General features: G+C 35.0%; 1 protein-coding gene across 1 annotated transcript; it reads left to right on the top strand.

The window, feature by feature from the left end:
• The first annotated feature begins 1,074 nt into the window (after positions 1 to 1,074).
• On the top strand, positions 1,075 to 16,950 carry prkaa2 (protein kinase, AMP-activated, alpha 2 catalytic subunit). Its single transcript, XM_016523034.1, has 9 exons — positions 1,075 to 1,241; positions 5,258 to 5,399; positions 10,144 to 10,237; positions 11,526 to 11,670; positions 13,453 to 13,540; positions 14,682 to 14,906; positions 15,053 to 15,554; positions 15,646 to 15,772; positions 16,433 to 16,950. The coding sequence occupies exons 1-9, from the start codon at positions 1,148 to 1,150 to the stop codon at positions 16,672 to 16,674; spliced, it is 1,659 nt and encodes a 552-aa protein (XP_016378520.1). The 5' UTR covers positions 1,075 to 1,147; the 3' UTR covers positions 16,675 to 16,950.
• Positions 16,951 to 18,355: the final 1,405 nt, after the last annotated feature.

Raw genomic sequence — 18,355 nt, 5'->3', positions numbered from 1 at the left:
ACCTCTGCTAATAACTATTAACTAATAAAATACTGTTAGAATTAATACTATTAGTATTACTTACATGAACTCAGAAAGAAGACTGACTTTGATTTGGCCTGTTATTATAAAGGTTTTTGTAAATATATGACAGAAAAAAAATCTGTTGATAAAAAATTGCACACAGCTGTAATATTGTATGAAAAAAAAATATTTAAAATTAACACTTCCTTGTCACGACAGTAGTCATGTTTCTTTAAATGACACATACATATTTTTTCTAGCTTTATTATATTATTTTACTCTATGAAGTAATGTGTTATTATAAATAGTCTTAAATGTCCAGTAAATGTCATGTAATGTCATAATGTTTATCAAATAAAGTCAAAAATCAAATGAAATGGTATGTTGTAGTTATGTTATTATAAAATGGTTATTACAGTTAGGGTTATTATTGTTCACCTTCGCTAGCCCTAGGATTATTCTTGTGTCTTGCCCACCATATACCTGTTTGCCTTTGTTCGACCCTGCCTGTGTTTCTGACCTCTCTGCTTTAATAAAGCTTGCACATGGATCCGCATGTCTCACGTCTCGTCAGCCCCGTAACAATTATAGTTAACTAAAACTAAAATGAATGAATGGATGAATATTTATTACAGCTAGTTGCCAAAGCAACATTCCTCATTTTCATTTCATTTAACTTGATGAACTAACATAACTAAAACTGAAATAAAACGAATAAAAACTATATAGGCACAAAACAAAAAATAAACATGACAAAACGCACAACAAAAACACTAGGCTAAAATTAGAAAGAAAATATAAAAATCAAAAGCAATTCGAAATATGAATAAAAACTATAATAGTATCTAAAAAACTAACAATAATACTATACTAAACAATCACCACTAATAAAGTGGAAATGTTGCTATATTTAATTGTAGGTAAAGCTGATATGTGAGGTAACCAGTGAGGGGAAGGGACTAGGCTACTTGTTTACCTAAACCGCCCCCTTTCCCACCAGTTAACGCCTTATCAGCTGATCCGAGAGCTGTCTGTTTGTGTAGAGATTTCATAGTTCCCCTGAAGCTGAATTCAGATCAGCACTTAGAGGGGGTTAGTAAAACTCAATCCCGCCTCCTGTAAGGCAGCCCGAGGATATAGTAAAATGGCTGAAAAGCAGAAACACGAAGGCAGGGTAAAGATAGGACACTACATCCTCGGAGACACGCTGGGAGTCGGGACATTTGGAAAAGTGAAGAGTTACGTCTATTCATTTACTATACGTGTTTGAATGTTGCATGGGATGGAAGTGCGAACGTATGTTTTCGGGGTGGTAGTGCTGAACTTGCCGGCTGACGTTCTGCGCAATTTACGTAGCATAGATTGCGTAGGACGAGCCTCCGCTAACGTCCTCCAGGCGCATAGAGTGCGTATGCTGTTAGTGAATACAACGCAGAGCTGGAAATTCTTTCAGCACCACAGTAGACGATACACTTGTTTGTGTAATTGTTTAGTATCACACCATTTGGGAAACTAGCTGGCATTTCGGGAATATATAGGTCTCAAGTACTTACGCTGCCTCAATATTTGGTATTTTACAAATTTTAATGCATTGTCATCCTCCTTGAAGTGCGATCAGTCATTGGGCTGCGCGCTTTAACATGTTATTTGCATAAATTTCTAGCACCCAAATTGTTGAATCTTTAAAACGTTTGTCTCAAACGTATATTCTTCTGATTATTGTAAAAGCAGCACCGGAACAAATGCTATATTTAGTATATTTTACCTGCAGCGCTTTGACCTTGCAGTCATTTTCTATTCCAAGCGCGACTGGGAATGCCGCTCATTTTGGCAATGACCTTTCGCACGGGTATAACCCGGTGTTTGAGCTTTGCTGCGCATTTTTAACGTACAACTTTATTATATAAAACGTTATGTGTCGCATTAAAAGATATGCTCTCGTTAATAATGCCTTAGTCTGTGCACATAAAACTTACGAAAATTAACCATGGGTTTACTACAAATAAAACCAAAAAAACATGGGTACTATAGTTAAACCATGGTCTTGCTACACTAACCATAGTTTAACCATGGTATTTGTAGTAAAACTGTGGTTATAGAAATGGCAATCAATACCCCAAAAAACATGGTTACTACACATTTACTATAATAAAACCATGGTTAATTTTCGTGGTGCCCTGTGTACATTATTTCACGTCAAGAACAACAAATGCTGTGCTTTCAAACCTACTGAGATGCCTGCCTTGACAACATGTTTGTGTGTGCAGAATTTTTAGACAGTAAAGCATTCCCAATCATCTCAATGGTTCTTGCTCAGCTGCTACAGGAACCCAGGTGTCTGACAAGCAGGCCCCTTGAGGAATCATGTTCCCTTCTTACCCCAACATCATTCTATAGAGTGCAACAGAGCCCACCCACTTTTTCAGTGGCCTTGGTTCCTGAAGTATTTTTCCCATTGGGACTTTTAAAAAGTCTTTTTAAGAGTTATGATCCATAAAGCAAAACATCCAGCTACAATGTAAATCACAATGATACAAGTTTTGATTTGAAGCTAATAAAAGCATTCAAAAATCACAAAAAAAGACAAAGGAACAAGACTGGACCTCGAGGGTCGAGTTGAGAACCCCTGGCGTACTTAATGGCTTTAATTTGAGAAAGAATTACAATCCCATGAAGCATTGCGAATGACAAAATAAAATGTAAAGACAATCTTATATTCATTTTTATTAATATAAATTTTACTATATGTAAGCGTCTTTTAAAACACTTTAGGTCATATATTTCGCTATAAATTATAACATTTGCCTTTACTGTTCAGTTTTTCAGTTAGCTCACAAGCTAACCAGTTAGCCTATTAGCGTTACCTCTTGCTCAGGGGTGTCCAGTCCTGCTCCTGGATGGCCAATGTCCTGCTCCATTTAGCTCCAACACACTTGTCTGGAAGTTTCTGGTAATCCTGAAGATCTTGCTTATCTGGTTCAGGTGTGTTTAATTGGGATTGGAGCTAAACTCTGCAGAATAGCTGCCATCCAGGAGCAGGATTGGACATGCCTGCTTCTAACTGATTAACCCTCCTAGTCTAGTATATGCGCAAGTTTTTACACTACCACTATATGCAATATTTGTACTATACGTTAAAGGTACCTGACTATTTTGAGTAAGAAGAAAAATATACCAGGAAAAAATGCAATGCATTTTTGAACAGGTATAATAAACAGCTAGGAAATTATTTTCTATAAACGTCCTTGAGGAGAGGCTAAAGAATTTTATCAAGTCTAACAGCCTTATTAGGTTCCACATGAGATCCCATGACTAGGGTTTAAGTGCACTTAAGTGATGTAACTTTACTGAGAAACCCACACAAGCTAACAAATAATCCACCGTAATACTGAAAACAGTTTATTAACAGTTTAAAAACTGTTTATTCCTTGCCTGTAAAGACTGCAGGTCCTGCATTAGAGCAGTGCTGTGTGTTATATGAATATAGCCACTTAAACTCCTTCCATACTGCATGCTTAGGGTGTCACTGGACTTAAATATCCACAAGGGAAGCATATTTGTTTGCAAGTGACCCTTCAACTGTTAGTAGACATGGGTGCAGCACTATCAGCTGATGTAGCTCAGGCAGTGAATTAAGTATCCAATTTGACACTGTAAAAATCCTAACCTAAAAATATACAGCTTTATTAAGGTCTGAAATATTACTTAATATGATGGAATCAACCTGACTACATTAGGTTATACCAATCAAAGTCATTTTAAGGGTCAGAATATGGAGAAATAGCTCCAACAAATCTGCATTTGTACTTTTTTTTTTACTGTGCTTACACCACATAATTTTTTGTAAATAAGGCTGTTAACAAGATTAACAAGAATTTCAATGTTAAAATGTAATGTGACCTACATAAATATAATTTTTTTATAAATACGACTATATATAATATATATTTTTAAAATTAATATTCATGCATTTTCACACAATACACATTCATGTATGTCCGACAATAAGGACATGCATAGATTTCCTTTTCAAATAAATTCTGTTGTTTTGAACTTTCTATTCATCAAAGAAGCCTGATTATTATATACATATTATTAGAATGTTTTTTTAAGGATCATGTGACACTGATGAACCAAGTGGCTGCTGAAAATTCAGCTTGAATAAATTAGAATAAATTACATTTTAAAATATAATAGATATTTTAAATTATATTAGATATAAGAAACAGCTGTTGTAAATTGTAGCATTCTTTTCACAATATTACTGTTTGGATATATATATATATATATATATATATATATACATACATATACATACTATATATATATAAGTAGACAATATGGTCTGTGAAAATTACAGATTACTTTAGCTCATATGGATTACTTTATCACAGAATATTAGTTTTCGATAATACTTGCTTCGTTTATAAATTAGAATAAATTACATTTTAAAATATAATAGATATTTTAAATTATATTAGATATAAGAAACAGCTGTTGTAAATTGTAGCATTCTTTTCACAATATTACTGTTTTTACTGCATTTTTGATCAAATAAATGCAGCCTTGATAAGCATAAAATACATATTTTAAAAACATTAAAAAATCTTACCAATCCCAAACTTTGTCATTTTTTTTGTAGTCATATAAAATATCTTTACAAATATTTATAAAAAATTAAATATATTTATTTAACCAGCAATTATTTTTTAACAAATGTGAGCATAAGAGTCAAAAACACAAGAAAATACCCACTGTAAGGGTAGGTCAGAGTGTAGTTATTATAACTAAAGAACAACATACATTTATGGGAGGTCTTCACAAATATGTGGATAAGCATGTGTGTGTGTGTGGATCCCCACCTTTGCCATTTTGTAGAAATATCTCCTGCTTGTTACAATAATGTGCAAGACTGATAATATAACAAATCAAACAAATTTGGGTATTTGTTTTCATAATTTTCGCTGAGCAGTATCTAATACTATATAAGCAATTATCTTAAGGCTAGTATATGAAAGTCCAAACTCAGAGTAGATCAGGTTTTTGTTTGTTTGAATGGAGGGCTCAGACCTGAAAGGAAAGTCTCCTCTCTTTCTTTGTTTTCTTAGAAGGTTTGTGTTGGAGGTCGCTGGCCCACAGCGCGCCGCTGATGCTTGCTTTCTTTGGAATACAACTTATCTTTCATCAGCTATGTTTACAATACCGAACTGCTGGTGATGGAGTCTTCATTGATGTGTGTATGCTTGGCCAACAGTTGGAGAGCACCAGTTAACAGGACATAAAGTTGCCGTGAAGATCCTCAACAGACAGAAGATCCGCAGTCTCGATGTCGTGGGGAAAATTAAACGAGAGATTCAAAACCTTAAGCTCTTCAGACATCCACACATCATCAAGCTGTGAGTCAATCACACATAAAAACATGAAAAACACAGTCAATAGAAACAAAATCAGCTGAAAACCATGATGAGTATGTTTGTGCAGTGCACCGGTGGGCTGATTATCAACTTTGTTTGAATGAAAAGACATTTTTACACCGGGTTGATGACTTAAAGCTTCTTAAAGATTTAAAAAGACTGCAATTTCAAGAGACTTTAATATGGTGCTCTTAATACTAGGAGTATTACAAGGATTATTACACATGCTGACGGTATGTACTTGATGTGTGCTACTTTTATGAGCTTCAACTTCACTAATGACAAAGATTTGATTAGTAATTCTTTTTTTGTGGGCAAATACTTCAAAAGCGATTTGATTGAAGATGTCAGAACGGATTTCTTTCCACTATGTGGTTAGACGTGCAAAAGCTTTCTATAGATATATCTCTCTCATGTCTGTGTGTCAAGTATTCGCTGAGTTTGTTCATTTTTGTGACGCGTTTCTAAATGAAGATCACGGAGACCGAGGCGGCAGACAGTGCACCCTGTTTGTTTTCTTTATTTTATAAAAGCACAAAGGTTTGTTGTTATTATGACGTCAGAACGGATTTCTTTCCACTATGTGGTTAGACGTGCAAATAATTGATTTTAATGAGTCCTACTGAAAAGACCAGCTTTGACCTGCTTACATTTCCATGCTGGTCCAGTCTGGTGTGTGCTGGAAGCTGGTAGAGCAATTATGTTCTCTAGCAAAGCCTAGCTCTCCAGTTCAAAACAACCATTTATTGAAACTGAGCTGCAAAAATGGCTTGTTCTGAAATTGTTCTGTAATCAGCTTATTAGAATGATTTCTGAAGGAGTACTGAAAACTGGAGTAATGATTCAGCTTTGCCATCACAGGAATAAATTACATTTTAGAAAACAATTATTTTAAATTGTACAATATTATTGTGTATATATATATATATATATACATATATATTAGTGCTGTCAAACAATTAATCGCGATTAATCGCATCCAAAATAAAAGTTTTTGTTTACATAATATATGTGTGTGTTGTCAAACCCTGTTCCATGTTCTGTGTGTGTTTTCTTCCCCCACGTGCTCTAAGTTATGTTTATGCCCATATTTGGTTAGTTTCCTCTTCCTGTCCTGTTTATGTTGATTTAGTTCTATATGCCTCAGCTGTGTGTTATTAATTATCTCGTTTGCCTCCCGATTACTTAAGCCCTCTCCATTTCTAGCGTCCACTGTCTAACGTCATTCCATGTTCCAGTCTGTTTTCTTGAAGTTTACTCCTCGTCTCCTCGCTCCATGTTCCAGTGATTCGTGACATGTGTACTGTGTATATTTATTATGTATATATAAATACACACACATACAGTATATATTTTGAAAATATTTACATGTATTTGCATGTATAAATTTATATTAATATAATTTGTATTGTATATAAATATATTTAATATATAAACATAACATATTTTTCTGAAATATATACATGCATTTGTGTGTATTTATATACGTATACATAATAAATATACACTGTACATACACATATATTATGTAAACAAAAACTTTTATTTTGGATGTGATTAATCGCGATTAATCGTTTGACAGCACTAATATATATATATATATATATATATATAATTAGACAATATGGTCTGTGAAAATGTCACTCTCAGAGAGTAGGTGGAAAATGGCTTTATAAAAAGTAATATGTTCTACATCCAACAGTGTTACTAATATTAGTGCATCTCAGCACAAAATCATGTAAAAATTTACAACCTCTTTAAAGTAGTGATGAGCACTAGAAAAACATTGCTTTTTGAAGCTTTGAAACCTTTGCAAATTTTGAAAAAGTAGCTCAGAGCGCATGTCAAACTGCCAAAGTCACGTTATTTCAGGCTTTTTCAGGTGGTCGCCACTAGGGCACAGTCTCAGTGAACCAGTTTCTACAGTATGTGGCTTTTAAACTGATCTCAGATAAATTTTAGTTTTTAGCATTTGCATAATATAGGAAGTGTTGTAGTTAATTGCATAATTTATTTGACTGATTAGCATTTAATTGATTACACTTTTAATAAGAAAGCATTTGTAATTGGTTTGTAAAAGGTGTGTTTTATGCATGTTTGAGCAGAGTTAATCATTTTGTGAAGCAATTGGTTCAGTTGACACAAGTACTCAAGTATTTTTTAAAGGGGTCATATGATGCTGCTAAAAAGAACATTATTTTGTGTATTTGGTGTAATGAAATGTGTTTATGCGGTTTAAGGTTCAAAAAACACATTATTTTCCACATACTGTACATTATTGTTGCTCCTCTATGCCCCGCCTTTCTGAAACGCGTCGATTTTTACAAAGCTCATCAGTCTGAAAAGCGAGGTGTGCTCTGATAGCTTTCTATAGATATATTTAGCAAGTTTTTGAGGCAAGTATTCGGTTCATCATTGAGAAGCACTCCTGGCCGAAATTGCAGAAAGCACATCCTGTATCTATCCTTTATTTTATAAAAGCACAACGCTTTGTTGATATTGTATGTGCACACAAATAAAAGTAGTCCCTTTACAGCTCCGAGTGATGTATTACTCTTACCTTTATGAGCAATAATTACGGCATATTTTAAGTTGTTTCCAATGCTTTCTTTGCATGCACATTTGGGTGGCATTATGCTAATATTTCCACATATTGACGTAGATATGTGGGGGCGTGTTAGAATGAGCCGTTTTAGGTAGGTGTGGCTGACTCTTAACTTTTATAAAGAATATCTCTTTGGATTTGAGACTTTAGTCTTTGCAACTTTACAGATCTTCCTTATGCACCAAGAGCTTGTAACACTCCAAAGAGAAAGGAAAAATTTAAATCGCATCATATGACCCCTTTAAGTAATTTTTCTAAAATATTTTAAAACGTTTGCTGCATGGTTAAAAGTACGCTACACATAAAATAAAATTATGTTTTTGAAAGAGAGAAAAAAGTCGCGTATAAGTTGCATTTTATTATTACATTCAAAAATACCTGAAAATAAAGTGAAATGTCTACAAACATTATAAACGCTATAAACATAGCTAGGCTATGCTATTTTTGTTCCCCTCACTTTACAACAAATCATTTTAACGCTAGCTATTCTCAGAACAGAACAAGAATGAAAACAAAAACGAAATAATTTAAAGTGAAACTGGAACAGAAACCGACTTTGGGCTCAATGAACCTCTCTCATTCTGCACGAATCCAAATGTTTCCGTATTTGCGATATATTTGGATGTATTTTTTTTACGCATATTCTCTTTGTCGATAACAAAACAGCGCAAAAACTGAATGGAAACTAAACAAACACAAGGGCTAATTGGATAATAAGGCACAGGTGAACACATGGAGGAAACAGGAATAAGACAAACTACAAACTAAAAGTCACATAACAAAAGCGTAAAGACAACCAGATACATTACACATTTTAATTTGGAGGAAATGTTCTAGTGTAGAATGACTTTCAGCTACATTTTATGCGTTGCATTTCTTGTTCAGCCACACAGCACATTTCAGAATTGATAGTTACAGCATAATCTTTTTATCCGCTCATGTCTCAATCACTCACTCTCTTTCTTCTCCACTCTCTCTTATTAACCTTGTTTCGAATCATAATGCAATACCTGAGTTATTGTATTCTGGACACATTCCATGTTAAGCCCCTACTATGCTTCTGTGCTGTGTGTCTCTTTGTATTTACTCTGTTTTATTGCAAATGTTCTGTTCTCTTCTTTTATCATTCTTTTTTTGGTGATTAGATTGTGTAAAATTACATTATGTTTATTTAAAATCACATCAGGTATCCCAGACTATTTGAGTATTCTCCATATTAAGCCCCTCTGAGGAATACAGGCCTTGTCCTTCTCTACTGCTGTTTGAAAGGCTGTCTCCCATTATAAGGGCTCTTCTGTTGAATATAAACAGGGACAACAACGAAGCAGACTGCCAGTAGGTGTCCCTGCAGGAATTATGATCAACATTTCTAACCTTCATCAACACTTCTGTTTCTAAGAACTGTAGTTTAATACTCCTCAACATGCTGATGGTCTTGTATTGTTATCCAATACATTTGAGTTATAAAGAGATGTTTTCATAGATTCTATGACAGAGTAAGCCCAGCCTTGACTGAATTTCTCCTTGGCAAGTTAAAAATTTATATAGCAACATAACTGTTATGTAATAGTGAAGAATTTCAATTTCAATTCAATTCCATTAACAAACTATTTGTATAAATTCTAACTTAAAAGTTAAATATTTCTTACTTAAAATTATATATATTTAATTATTGGCAACATGTTTGTTATGTGCCAGCAAATAATTAAATTTGCCTCTTAATTTAATTTAATTTAATTTAATTTAATTTATTGGGTTTTTAAATAATAGCTGGAAAATATATGACTATAATATTTAACTCCATGACAGCTATAAAATGTATTAACTCACTTTTGCTGGAAAACAATGGCATAGAGTTTTCATCTCATTGATCTAAGGCTATCACAAATCAAGATAACTTTTATTACATTTAAGTCAAATGAATTTGCAACAAAACTGTGTTGCATATCACAGGAATCTTCTCAGTTTGCAAGGTATAAAAACGCATGTATATGATCAAGACAGTGTCCTTCAGCCCATTGGCCATCCTTATTGTTGAGCTCTGTATTGCTGTATGTTAAAAGCATCAACATTAAAGCCTCTTGTTGAGTTTCTGTGGTTCTTTTCTCTGGTGTGTTTCAGGTATCAGGTGATCAGCACTCCCACAGACTTCTTCATGGTGATGGAATATGTGTCTGGAGGGGAACTCTTTGACTATATTTGTAAGCATGGAAGGGTAAGAATCATCTGTCAAACTTTCGCTAATAAGGTCAGCTGCAGGCTACCAGGCTCTTAGATTCATGGGAAAGGCCAGTGATTTTCTTGCATTGTGTTCAAAATCGCATGCCATACCTGCTTTGGAAAATGACTGAACATCACAATTCATTCTCAAACTAGCGTTCTAACATATTTGGTTATGGAAACATGACTTTCCCATTACTAAGAAATATGGCTTATTATTTTTGTGTTAGTCACCTAATAGCCCAAAGCTGCTTTATACACCTCGGGACACTTAACTACTTTTGTGGCTCTGGTCTGGATTTGAGCATGCATTAACCTCTGAGTCTTCCAAACCTGTTAGGGTTACGGGGATCCAGCTTATCCAAACAGCAGCTGATCCAGTGAAGTGTTCATGGGAAGGGTCAGGGAGTTCATCCATATAGGGCTCAGTCTTTGTGTTACCTGGGTTGCCTACAATGGCACTGCTTGACGGTTCATGTTGCAGGACTTGTTTAGTTTGCATGCACAAACACACAGCTGACTATGGTGAAATTTGATCGGAAGCTTTTTATTTTTAGAGCTCTTAATTCATCAACACTTGACAAACTTTTTGTTGAATTATGTTTTGATGACATGACGTTGTTGGATATAGGAATAATTCATGTAAATTGGGTCAGTCATTTTACCTGAATGTGACTTAAGAATATGATTTTTTTTCCATATTTTAGCATATAAATAGTAGTCATTTTAAGGTATTTTAACTCTAAAGTATTCGTAATGAATTATAATTGTAAAGTCGGACATGTGAAGTAACATAATATTTTGTTAAGTTTTTAGTTAACTTTTTATATATATATATATATATCCTACTATAAATACAGTATATCTTAGTAGATTGTTATTTTTACATTTTAATACATTTAATTAATTAAATGTAATTTTTTTTTTTATTGTATTGGACAGTGTGGGCATGATACATGTTAATGCTAAATGATGATTGAAATGAATATGCCTGAAATACCTGCTGTATCACATTCAACAGATTTTCAACTCAATTTTTCTAGAAATAATATATGAACTATTAAGTAAGCACAAGTTTCTTAAATACAGTACATTTTTTATTTTGAAATATTATTAACAATATAAAAGTAATTTTTGCTATTATTTCAGGAAAGTATCAGGAAAGTCCTGCTCTGGAGATTTTAGAAAGCCATGTGTCAAATACAATACACACAGCTTAAACCCACAGAGAGCAAATTGTTGTTTTTAAGATAAAGTTTTACATAGTAATCTCTCGTGTGCAGGTGGAGGACACAGAGGCGAGACGTCTTTTCCAGCAAATCATCTCAGCAGTAGATTACTGCCACAGACACATGGTGGTGCACAGAGACCTCAAGCCTGAAAATGTACTGCTGGATGGCAACATGAATGCCAAGATCGCTGACTTTGGTATACACACACATGAAAAGCTAATGTTGTGCAGACAGTGAGGGATAGTTGCCAAGCAACCGGCTGCAGTCTTGCTGCATATAGTTTCCAAGCAACCGGCTGCAGTCTTGCTGCATGTCCACTCATGTGGTTTGTATGAGGCATGGTGTTTGATTATCCACAGAAGAGCACAGACAGAAAAGAGGCAAAGAGAAAAATACATTAATCTGCCCTGCAACTAGATGTGTTGAGCTACACCACATATACAGTGATGTCCAAAAGTTTGAGACCACTAGTGAAACTTTGTATTATTTATTACTGTTTACTAGGGCTGGACGATATGGCCAAAATTGATATCACAATATATTTCTTAATTTCGGTCGATACGATATAATTACGATATCGATATGAACACTATTTATCTGAAATAGAAATCTTTTGTAACATTATAAATGAGAAACACTATGTCTATAAAGGCTCATAATTTATGTATTTGAAACTGAGTGCTGCGCCCATATAGCTACAACAAACACCTGGTGATGAAAATGTAACGCCGCCGTTTTAATGACGGACGAAATGCACATTTGCACACATTCGCTGGTCAAAAACCCCGTAACTGCATTTGAGTTTGACACAAAGCGACTGAGTGATCCTCGTCACCTAGGTAAAATATATTTCTAAGAAATTTATGATTGCTGATACACTTAATTTATTAACATTTAATCATATTATATGGTCGCATGGCTAATTCATTTTTACGCTGTTAATATGCATGTATTCTAGCTAGCTAATTTTTTTATCTAGTATTCTATACTCTCTGCTCGTCTTCAAATGTATAAACGTAGTAAAACATGGTTTTACTACAGTAATGTTGTTGTAACCAAAAAAAACTTTACAGAATCAAATCACTGTGAAATCTTTATATTTTATCATGCATAATGTAATACATTATATATATTACATAACTAAAAAAATTTAATTTAAAATTAAATTTTTCTTCAAACGTAATTTTATGGAACTTTATGTGTGCAAAGCAGAGAAAAATTTAATTGTGTAAATACTGTATATATATATATATCTTCAAAATATTGGATAAGAAAAAATTAGTAGTACAAAAATAAAACAACGCCAATATTACAAAATATAACATTAAAAAGTGTATAAATCACTCGTTTTTCTAAAGAAACATTGTCCAACAGCGACACCAGCAGGCAAAAACTGGAAATGTTGCTGGAGACGGGCTTATTTAAAATGAAAACTCATGCTCTGCTAGCAGGAGGCGCTTTTAGAGTGATAGAACTAGCGGTTTCTCCAGTAATGGCTGTAATCAAAGCAGCTCTGCTCATGAATGCTACTTTATCAGATAAAATGAAAATGTCATTGAAACTTTTCTGAAGACAGTCGGTTCCCTTCACAGATACATTTATATAAAACACCCGCGACATTTTTTGATTTTGAAACGTGCAGTGCTCATGTTTATTCAACGAAGTCAAACGGCACAAATAAATCAATGTATGGTAAACACTGGTAATGTATATCGAAATATCGGAAATGTGTTTAAAAATCATATCACCGTTATTGAAAAAAATTATATCGCGATACATATTGATATTGAATTATTGTCCAGCCCTACTGTTTACTATTTCATTATTTATTTTTATTAAAATTCACAGATTGTCAAATATAGTTTGGATTCCACTGTATTTATACCCACCCTGAAATACATTTTATTTACTTGTATGAGCTTGTCTTGGCCAATCAAATTGTCTGTGTTAAGTATAGTTATGTGGCGCTGCTTGTCAGGTCTGTCAAACATGATGTCAGATGGAGAGTTCCTGAGAACGAGCTGCGGATCACCAAACTACGCTGCACCAGAGGTCATCTCAGGAAGGTGAGGTCAATTTTATTATAGTCAACCAGATCATGTGCAGTTCTTGGCCAGAAAAAGCATCAATATGCGCTACACTCAAAGGATTAATTGTTCACCCAAAAAATGTAAATTTGCTGATAATTTACTCACCCTCAGGCCATCCAAGATGTAGATGAGTTTGTTTCTTCATTGAAACAGATTTGGACCATATTTTTATAATTACTTGCATCACTTGCTCACAAAATGGCTCTGTAGTGAATGGGTGCCGGCAGAATGAAAGTCCAAACAGCTGATAAAAACATCACAATAATCCACAAGTAATCCACACCACTCCAGTCCATAAAGTAATGTCTTGTGAAGTGAAAAGCTGTGCGTTTGTAATAACTTCAAACTGTTGCTTCCGACTGAACTACATATCCTCTATCCATAATATTGCTTTCTCGTCTGAATCAGGAGAGAAATATGGACAGATCAAGCACTGTTTACAAACAAAAACAGTCCAAAACAGAGGATTTTGATGTGAGAGGACTACAGTGAATGGGCTTTTTCACCGGAGGAAGTGTTATTATGGATTATGGATTCGTATTTTGGCCGTATTTTGACGGTTTAAAGTTAAAACACCTTGATAATGGATTTGTTTCACACAAAAATGCAGCTTTTCACTTCACAAGACTTTAATTGATGTACTGGACTCATATAGATTACTTGTGGATTATTGTGATGTTTTTATCAGCTGTTTGGACTCTCATTCTGACGGCACCCATTCACTGCAGAGGATCCATTGGTGAGCAAGTGATGTAATGCTGCATTTCTCCAAATCTTTTCAGATGAAGAAACAAATTCAGCTACATATTAGATGGCCTGAGAGTAAGAACATTTTAAGAAAATTTTAGGTGAACTATTCCTTTAATTCTGATAGTCAAAGGTCTGGCTTGTAGGACCAGCAGTCCAGCAAACCATAGCTAGCTGTGTGCTTTGCGCTATGGACTGCATGAAAACACTGCACATAAATATTATATCAGGCCTTCATAAATTTTTTATGTAATACTGTTTGTCATGTTGATCCTTATATCGCTGGAAACTTTAGCTTCATTCAGACTGATAGACAAGTAGAGACAATGTAGTAGTACACACACTCAGTGACATATGTGTCATGTTTCAGGCTGTATGCTGGTCCAGAGGTGGACATCTGGAGCTGTGGCGTCATTCTCTATGCACTGCTTTGTGGGACTCTGCCATTTGATGACGAGCACGTGCCCACCCTCTTCAAAAAGATCCGTGGAGGGGTCTTCTACATCCCAGAATACCTCAATCGTTCAGTGGCCAGTCTACTAATGCTCATGTTGCAAGTGGACCCACTGAAGAGAGCTACTATCAAAGACATCAGGTTATTAGTTATCACACGCTTATTCAACTTGAGTAAATAAATATACTATTAATTCACCAAATAAATTGTGTTTAGTAGTGTAATAAATACAGTACATTTTTATGGTACCTTTCAGTACTTTTATTTTCTTCCCTCCTATATAACAGAGAGCATGAGTGGTTTAAGCAGGACCTTCCTGGCTACCTCTTCCCTGAGGACCCCTCGTACGACACCACAGTGGTGGATGAGGAGGCCATGCGGGAGGTGTGTGAGAAGTTTGAATGCACTGAAGCCGAAGTACTGAGCAGCCTATACAGCGGAGACCCTCAAGACCAGCTGGCCGTGGCGTACCACCTCATCATCGACAACCGCCGAATCATGAACCAGGCCAGCGAGTTCTACCTGGCCTCCAGTCCCCCAACCGGCTCCTTCATGGAGGAGGGCATGCCTCTGCCACCAGGGGTCAAACCTCACCCCGAACGGATGCCCCCACTCCTGGCCGACAGCCCTAAGGCACGGTGCCCTCTGGACGCCCTCAACACTACCCGACCCAAACCGCTGGCGGTAAAGAAAGCAAAGTGGCACCTGGGCATTCGGAGCCAGAGCAAACCCTACGATATCATGGCTGAGGTTTATCGTGCCATGAAACAGCTGGAGTACGAGTGGAAAGTGAGTGGCTCAGAAACAAACACAGGTATGCATGTTTGATTAGTGAGAAAGAATATAGATGTGTCAATGTGTTGGCTGTCGTGGGATTTAGGTGGTGAACCCCTATCACCTGAGAGTGCGCCAGAAGAATCCAGTCACTGGGAATTTTGTGAAGATGAGTCTGCAGCTCTACCAGGTGGACAATCGTAGCTACCTGCTCGACTTCAAGAGCATTGATGGTGAGCATCGATCAATCAGCCTTTTCAGACTTTTTAATGCCAAGAACCCCCAAAAATTATGATCTCCTTGCTGAAATAAAATGGCAGCTATTTATTTTCACGAACAAAGATCTACTTTTACTGTAAGAGAAAGGTAGTATGATATTGTAAAATGATGAATATATTATATAATTACATTTTTAAGTTATACTTCAAAATTATAACATTTTCAAAACGAAATAATAGACTGGGGTTGGTAAGATTTAGAAAAATGTTTTTGAAAAATTATGCTCACCATTTTTTTATCAAAAATACAACAAAACATTCATATTGTGAAATATGATTATATGATTATATATTTTTATTTTAATATATTTAAAAATGTAATTAATTCCAGTAATGGCATTGCAGGCTTTTGGTGTGAAAGGGCTTTTACATTGGCCAAAAATAGAACTTTTTATATTAAAAGCAAACAAGCAAGCCCAGCCCAGATTTAAAAAGTAACGCAAAAGTAACGTAACGCATTACTTTCAATAAAAAGTAACTAAGTAACGTAATTAGTTACTTTTTTAGGAAGTAACGCAATATTGTAATGCATTACTTTTAAAAGTAACTTTCCCCAACACTGTTCTTCACAGTATCTCTCTAATCAAATCTAAAAAGTCTTTTGCTCACTTTCAGACGATGCGATCGAGCACAAGTCAGGGTCGTCGACTCCCCAGCGCTCTGGCTCTACGGCCGGCCTCCATCGGCCGCGCCTCAGCATCGACTCTGCGAGCGTGGCTGTTGAGATGCCCCAGCTCAGCAGCTCTCTGCCGGGCTCTCTGAGCGGGAGCACACCTCTCCTGGCACCGCGGCAGGGCAGCCACACCATGGACTTTTTCGAAACGTGTGCCAGCCTCATCACTACCCTGGCTCGCTGAGACCCTCGCACCCATGAGCAAAGCATCAGAACACACCATCATCTGATGGTCTTTACCTCTTTACAGTCAAAAGGTGAAGCGTTAAGGGTTGTGATTTATGGATTTGGGGTGCTTTTATGTCAGTCCCACAGTAGCGGCACAAACATACGGTGGACACAAAAGAAACACCTACAAATGTACGAAAGTCATTGCATTATTTAACCAATAATCATATCAAAGCCATCAGCAAACAAGTCATGAAAAATCTGTTTGTCATCACTTCATCATGTTTCATTTTATATAATTAGATAATTAAATTTTATATATTTATAAATAATGTAAAACATTGCTTAGGTTTTTCACTGAAATAATTTCTAAATATTAATATTAAATATTTTTACGTTATAAATGATCAATTCTGATGTTCCATTGATGTGTGACAATCATTTTATTTATTTATGTTTTTCTTTTTGTTTTACTTAAGTTGTTCTTTTTAACAGTGCATTGTTTTATTGTTTTAAACCTACTTTTTTTCCTTCTTCTTCTTCTTATCTAATGCAATGACATTCATTCTGTCCAAAATCTTTTTAGGGCCACTTTAGTCAGAGGTTCTACTCATCATCGTAAGTTTAAATAATTGAAAAACTATAAACATACTTCTGATTTTATATACACATTTTTTTTTTACAATGAGTATTATACAGTATATTTATATTCTCATATCGATCACTTGAGTTGTATAGTTTAGTTTAATAGCTATTGATTGCAATGACATACCAAAAATAATAATAATAATAATAATAATAGGTGTATACATACAGAGCAAAGATCATTATTTAATTATATTAGAGATTCTTGCTTATTTTACAAAGAATTCATATCTATTCACATTATTTAAGTGTTAATTTATGGAGTGAAGAACTTATATTGAGTGCTCTGGGTTTGGCTTGCAGACTTCAGAAAGCGTTTATCAAAGAGCAGTGTAAATGCTGTTGCTGTATGTCACAGTGAATCTCTGATAATACACACCGTCTGCAGTGGAAAAGCCTGACCGTGACCTATCTGTGTCTGTCTCAGAGGCCTTGCTTACATCATGGGCTGTGCTGCTGTCATGAAAGACAAATATGCTGGATGAGGGCAGACAGACCAGCCAAAGAGCTTCAATGTTGTGCCTTGATATGGCTAAAAGGCACACAAAGAATAGAGACGGGTGAAGTAGAGAATGTGCCAGTCATTTTGTTGATACGAGTGAGCCTTTCATTAGACGGCCTTAAAATATTCCCAATGCTTGAGAATACAGAGAGCCATAAAGACCTTATTAAAGCATTTGTCCTGAATGACACATTCAGCTTTGTTCAATTTATTATTTGTTTTAGAACCTAGATTTTAACTATATAGTAAAATTATTTTGCAAAGAATTTGACAAAATTGAATTATATTAATAAATTACAATTTAAATAAGTTGCACACACACACACACACACACACACACACACACAAGCAGTCGAAATGTAATATATGCATTATGCATTGTTAAAGCATTCTCTCTAAATTACACAAGTAGCTCATTATTTTTTAGAATATATTAATTATATACCAATTTAATTTCTATAGCTGATGAATGTCTCTTATGCTTACCAAGGCTGCATTTATTTGATTCAAAATACAGTAAAATTGTGAAATATCATTACAATTTAAAATA

This window comes from Sinocyclocheilus rhinocerous, unplaced genomic scaffold (genome assembly GCF_001515625.1).
Source record: "Sinocyclocheilus rhinocerous isolate Xijiao unplaced genomic scaffold, SAMN03320098_v1.1 scaffold570, whole genome shotgun sequence".
Classification (NCBI taxonomy): domain Eukaryota; kingdom Metazoa; phylum Chordata; class Actinopteri; order Cypriniformes; family Cyprinidae; genus Sinocyclocheilus; species Sinocyclocheilus rhinocerous.
Note: the sequence above shows the minus strand (reverse complement) of the source record. Positions and strands in the feature narration are given on the sequence as shown.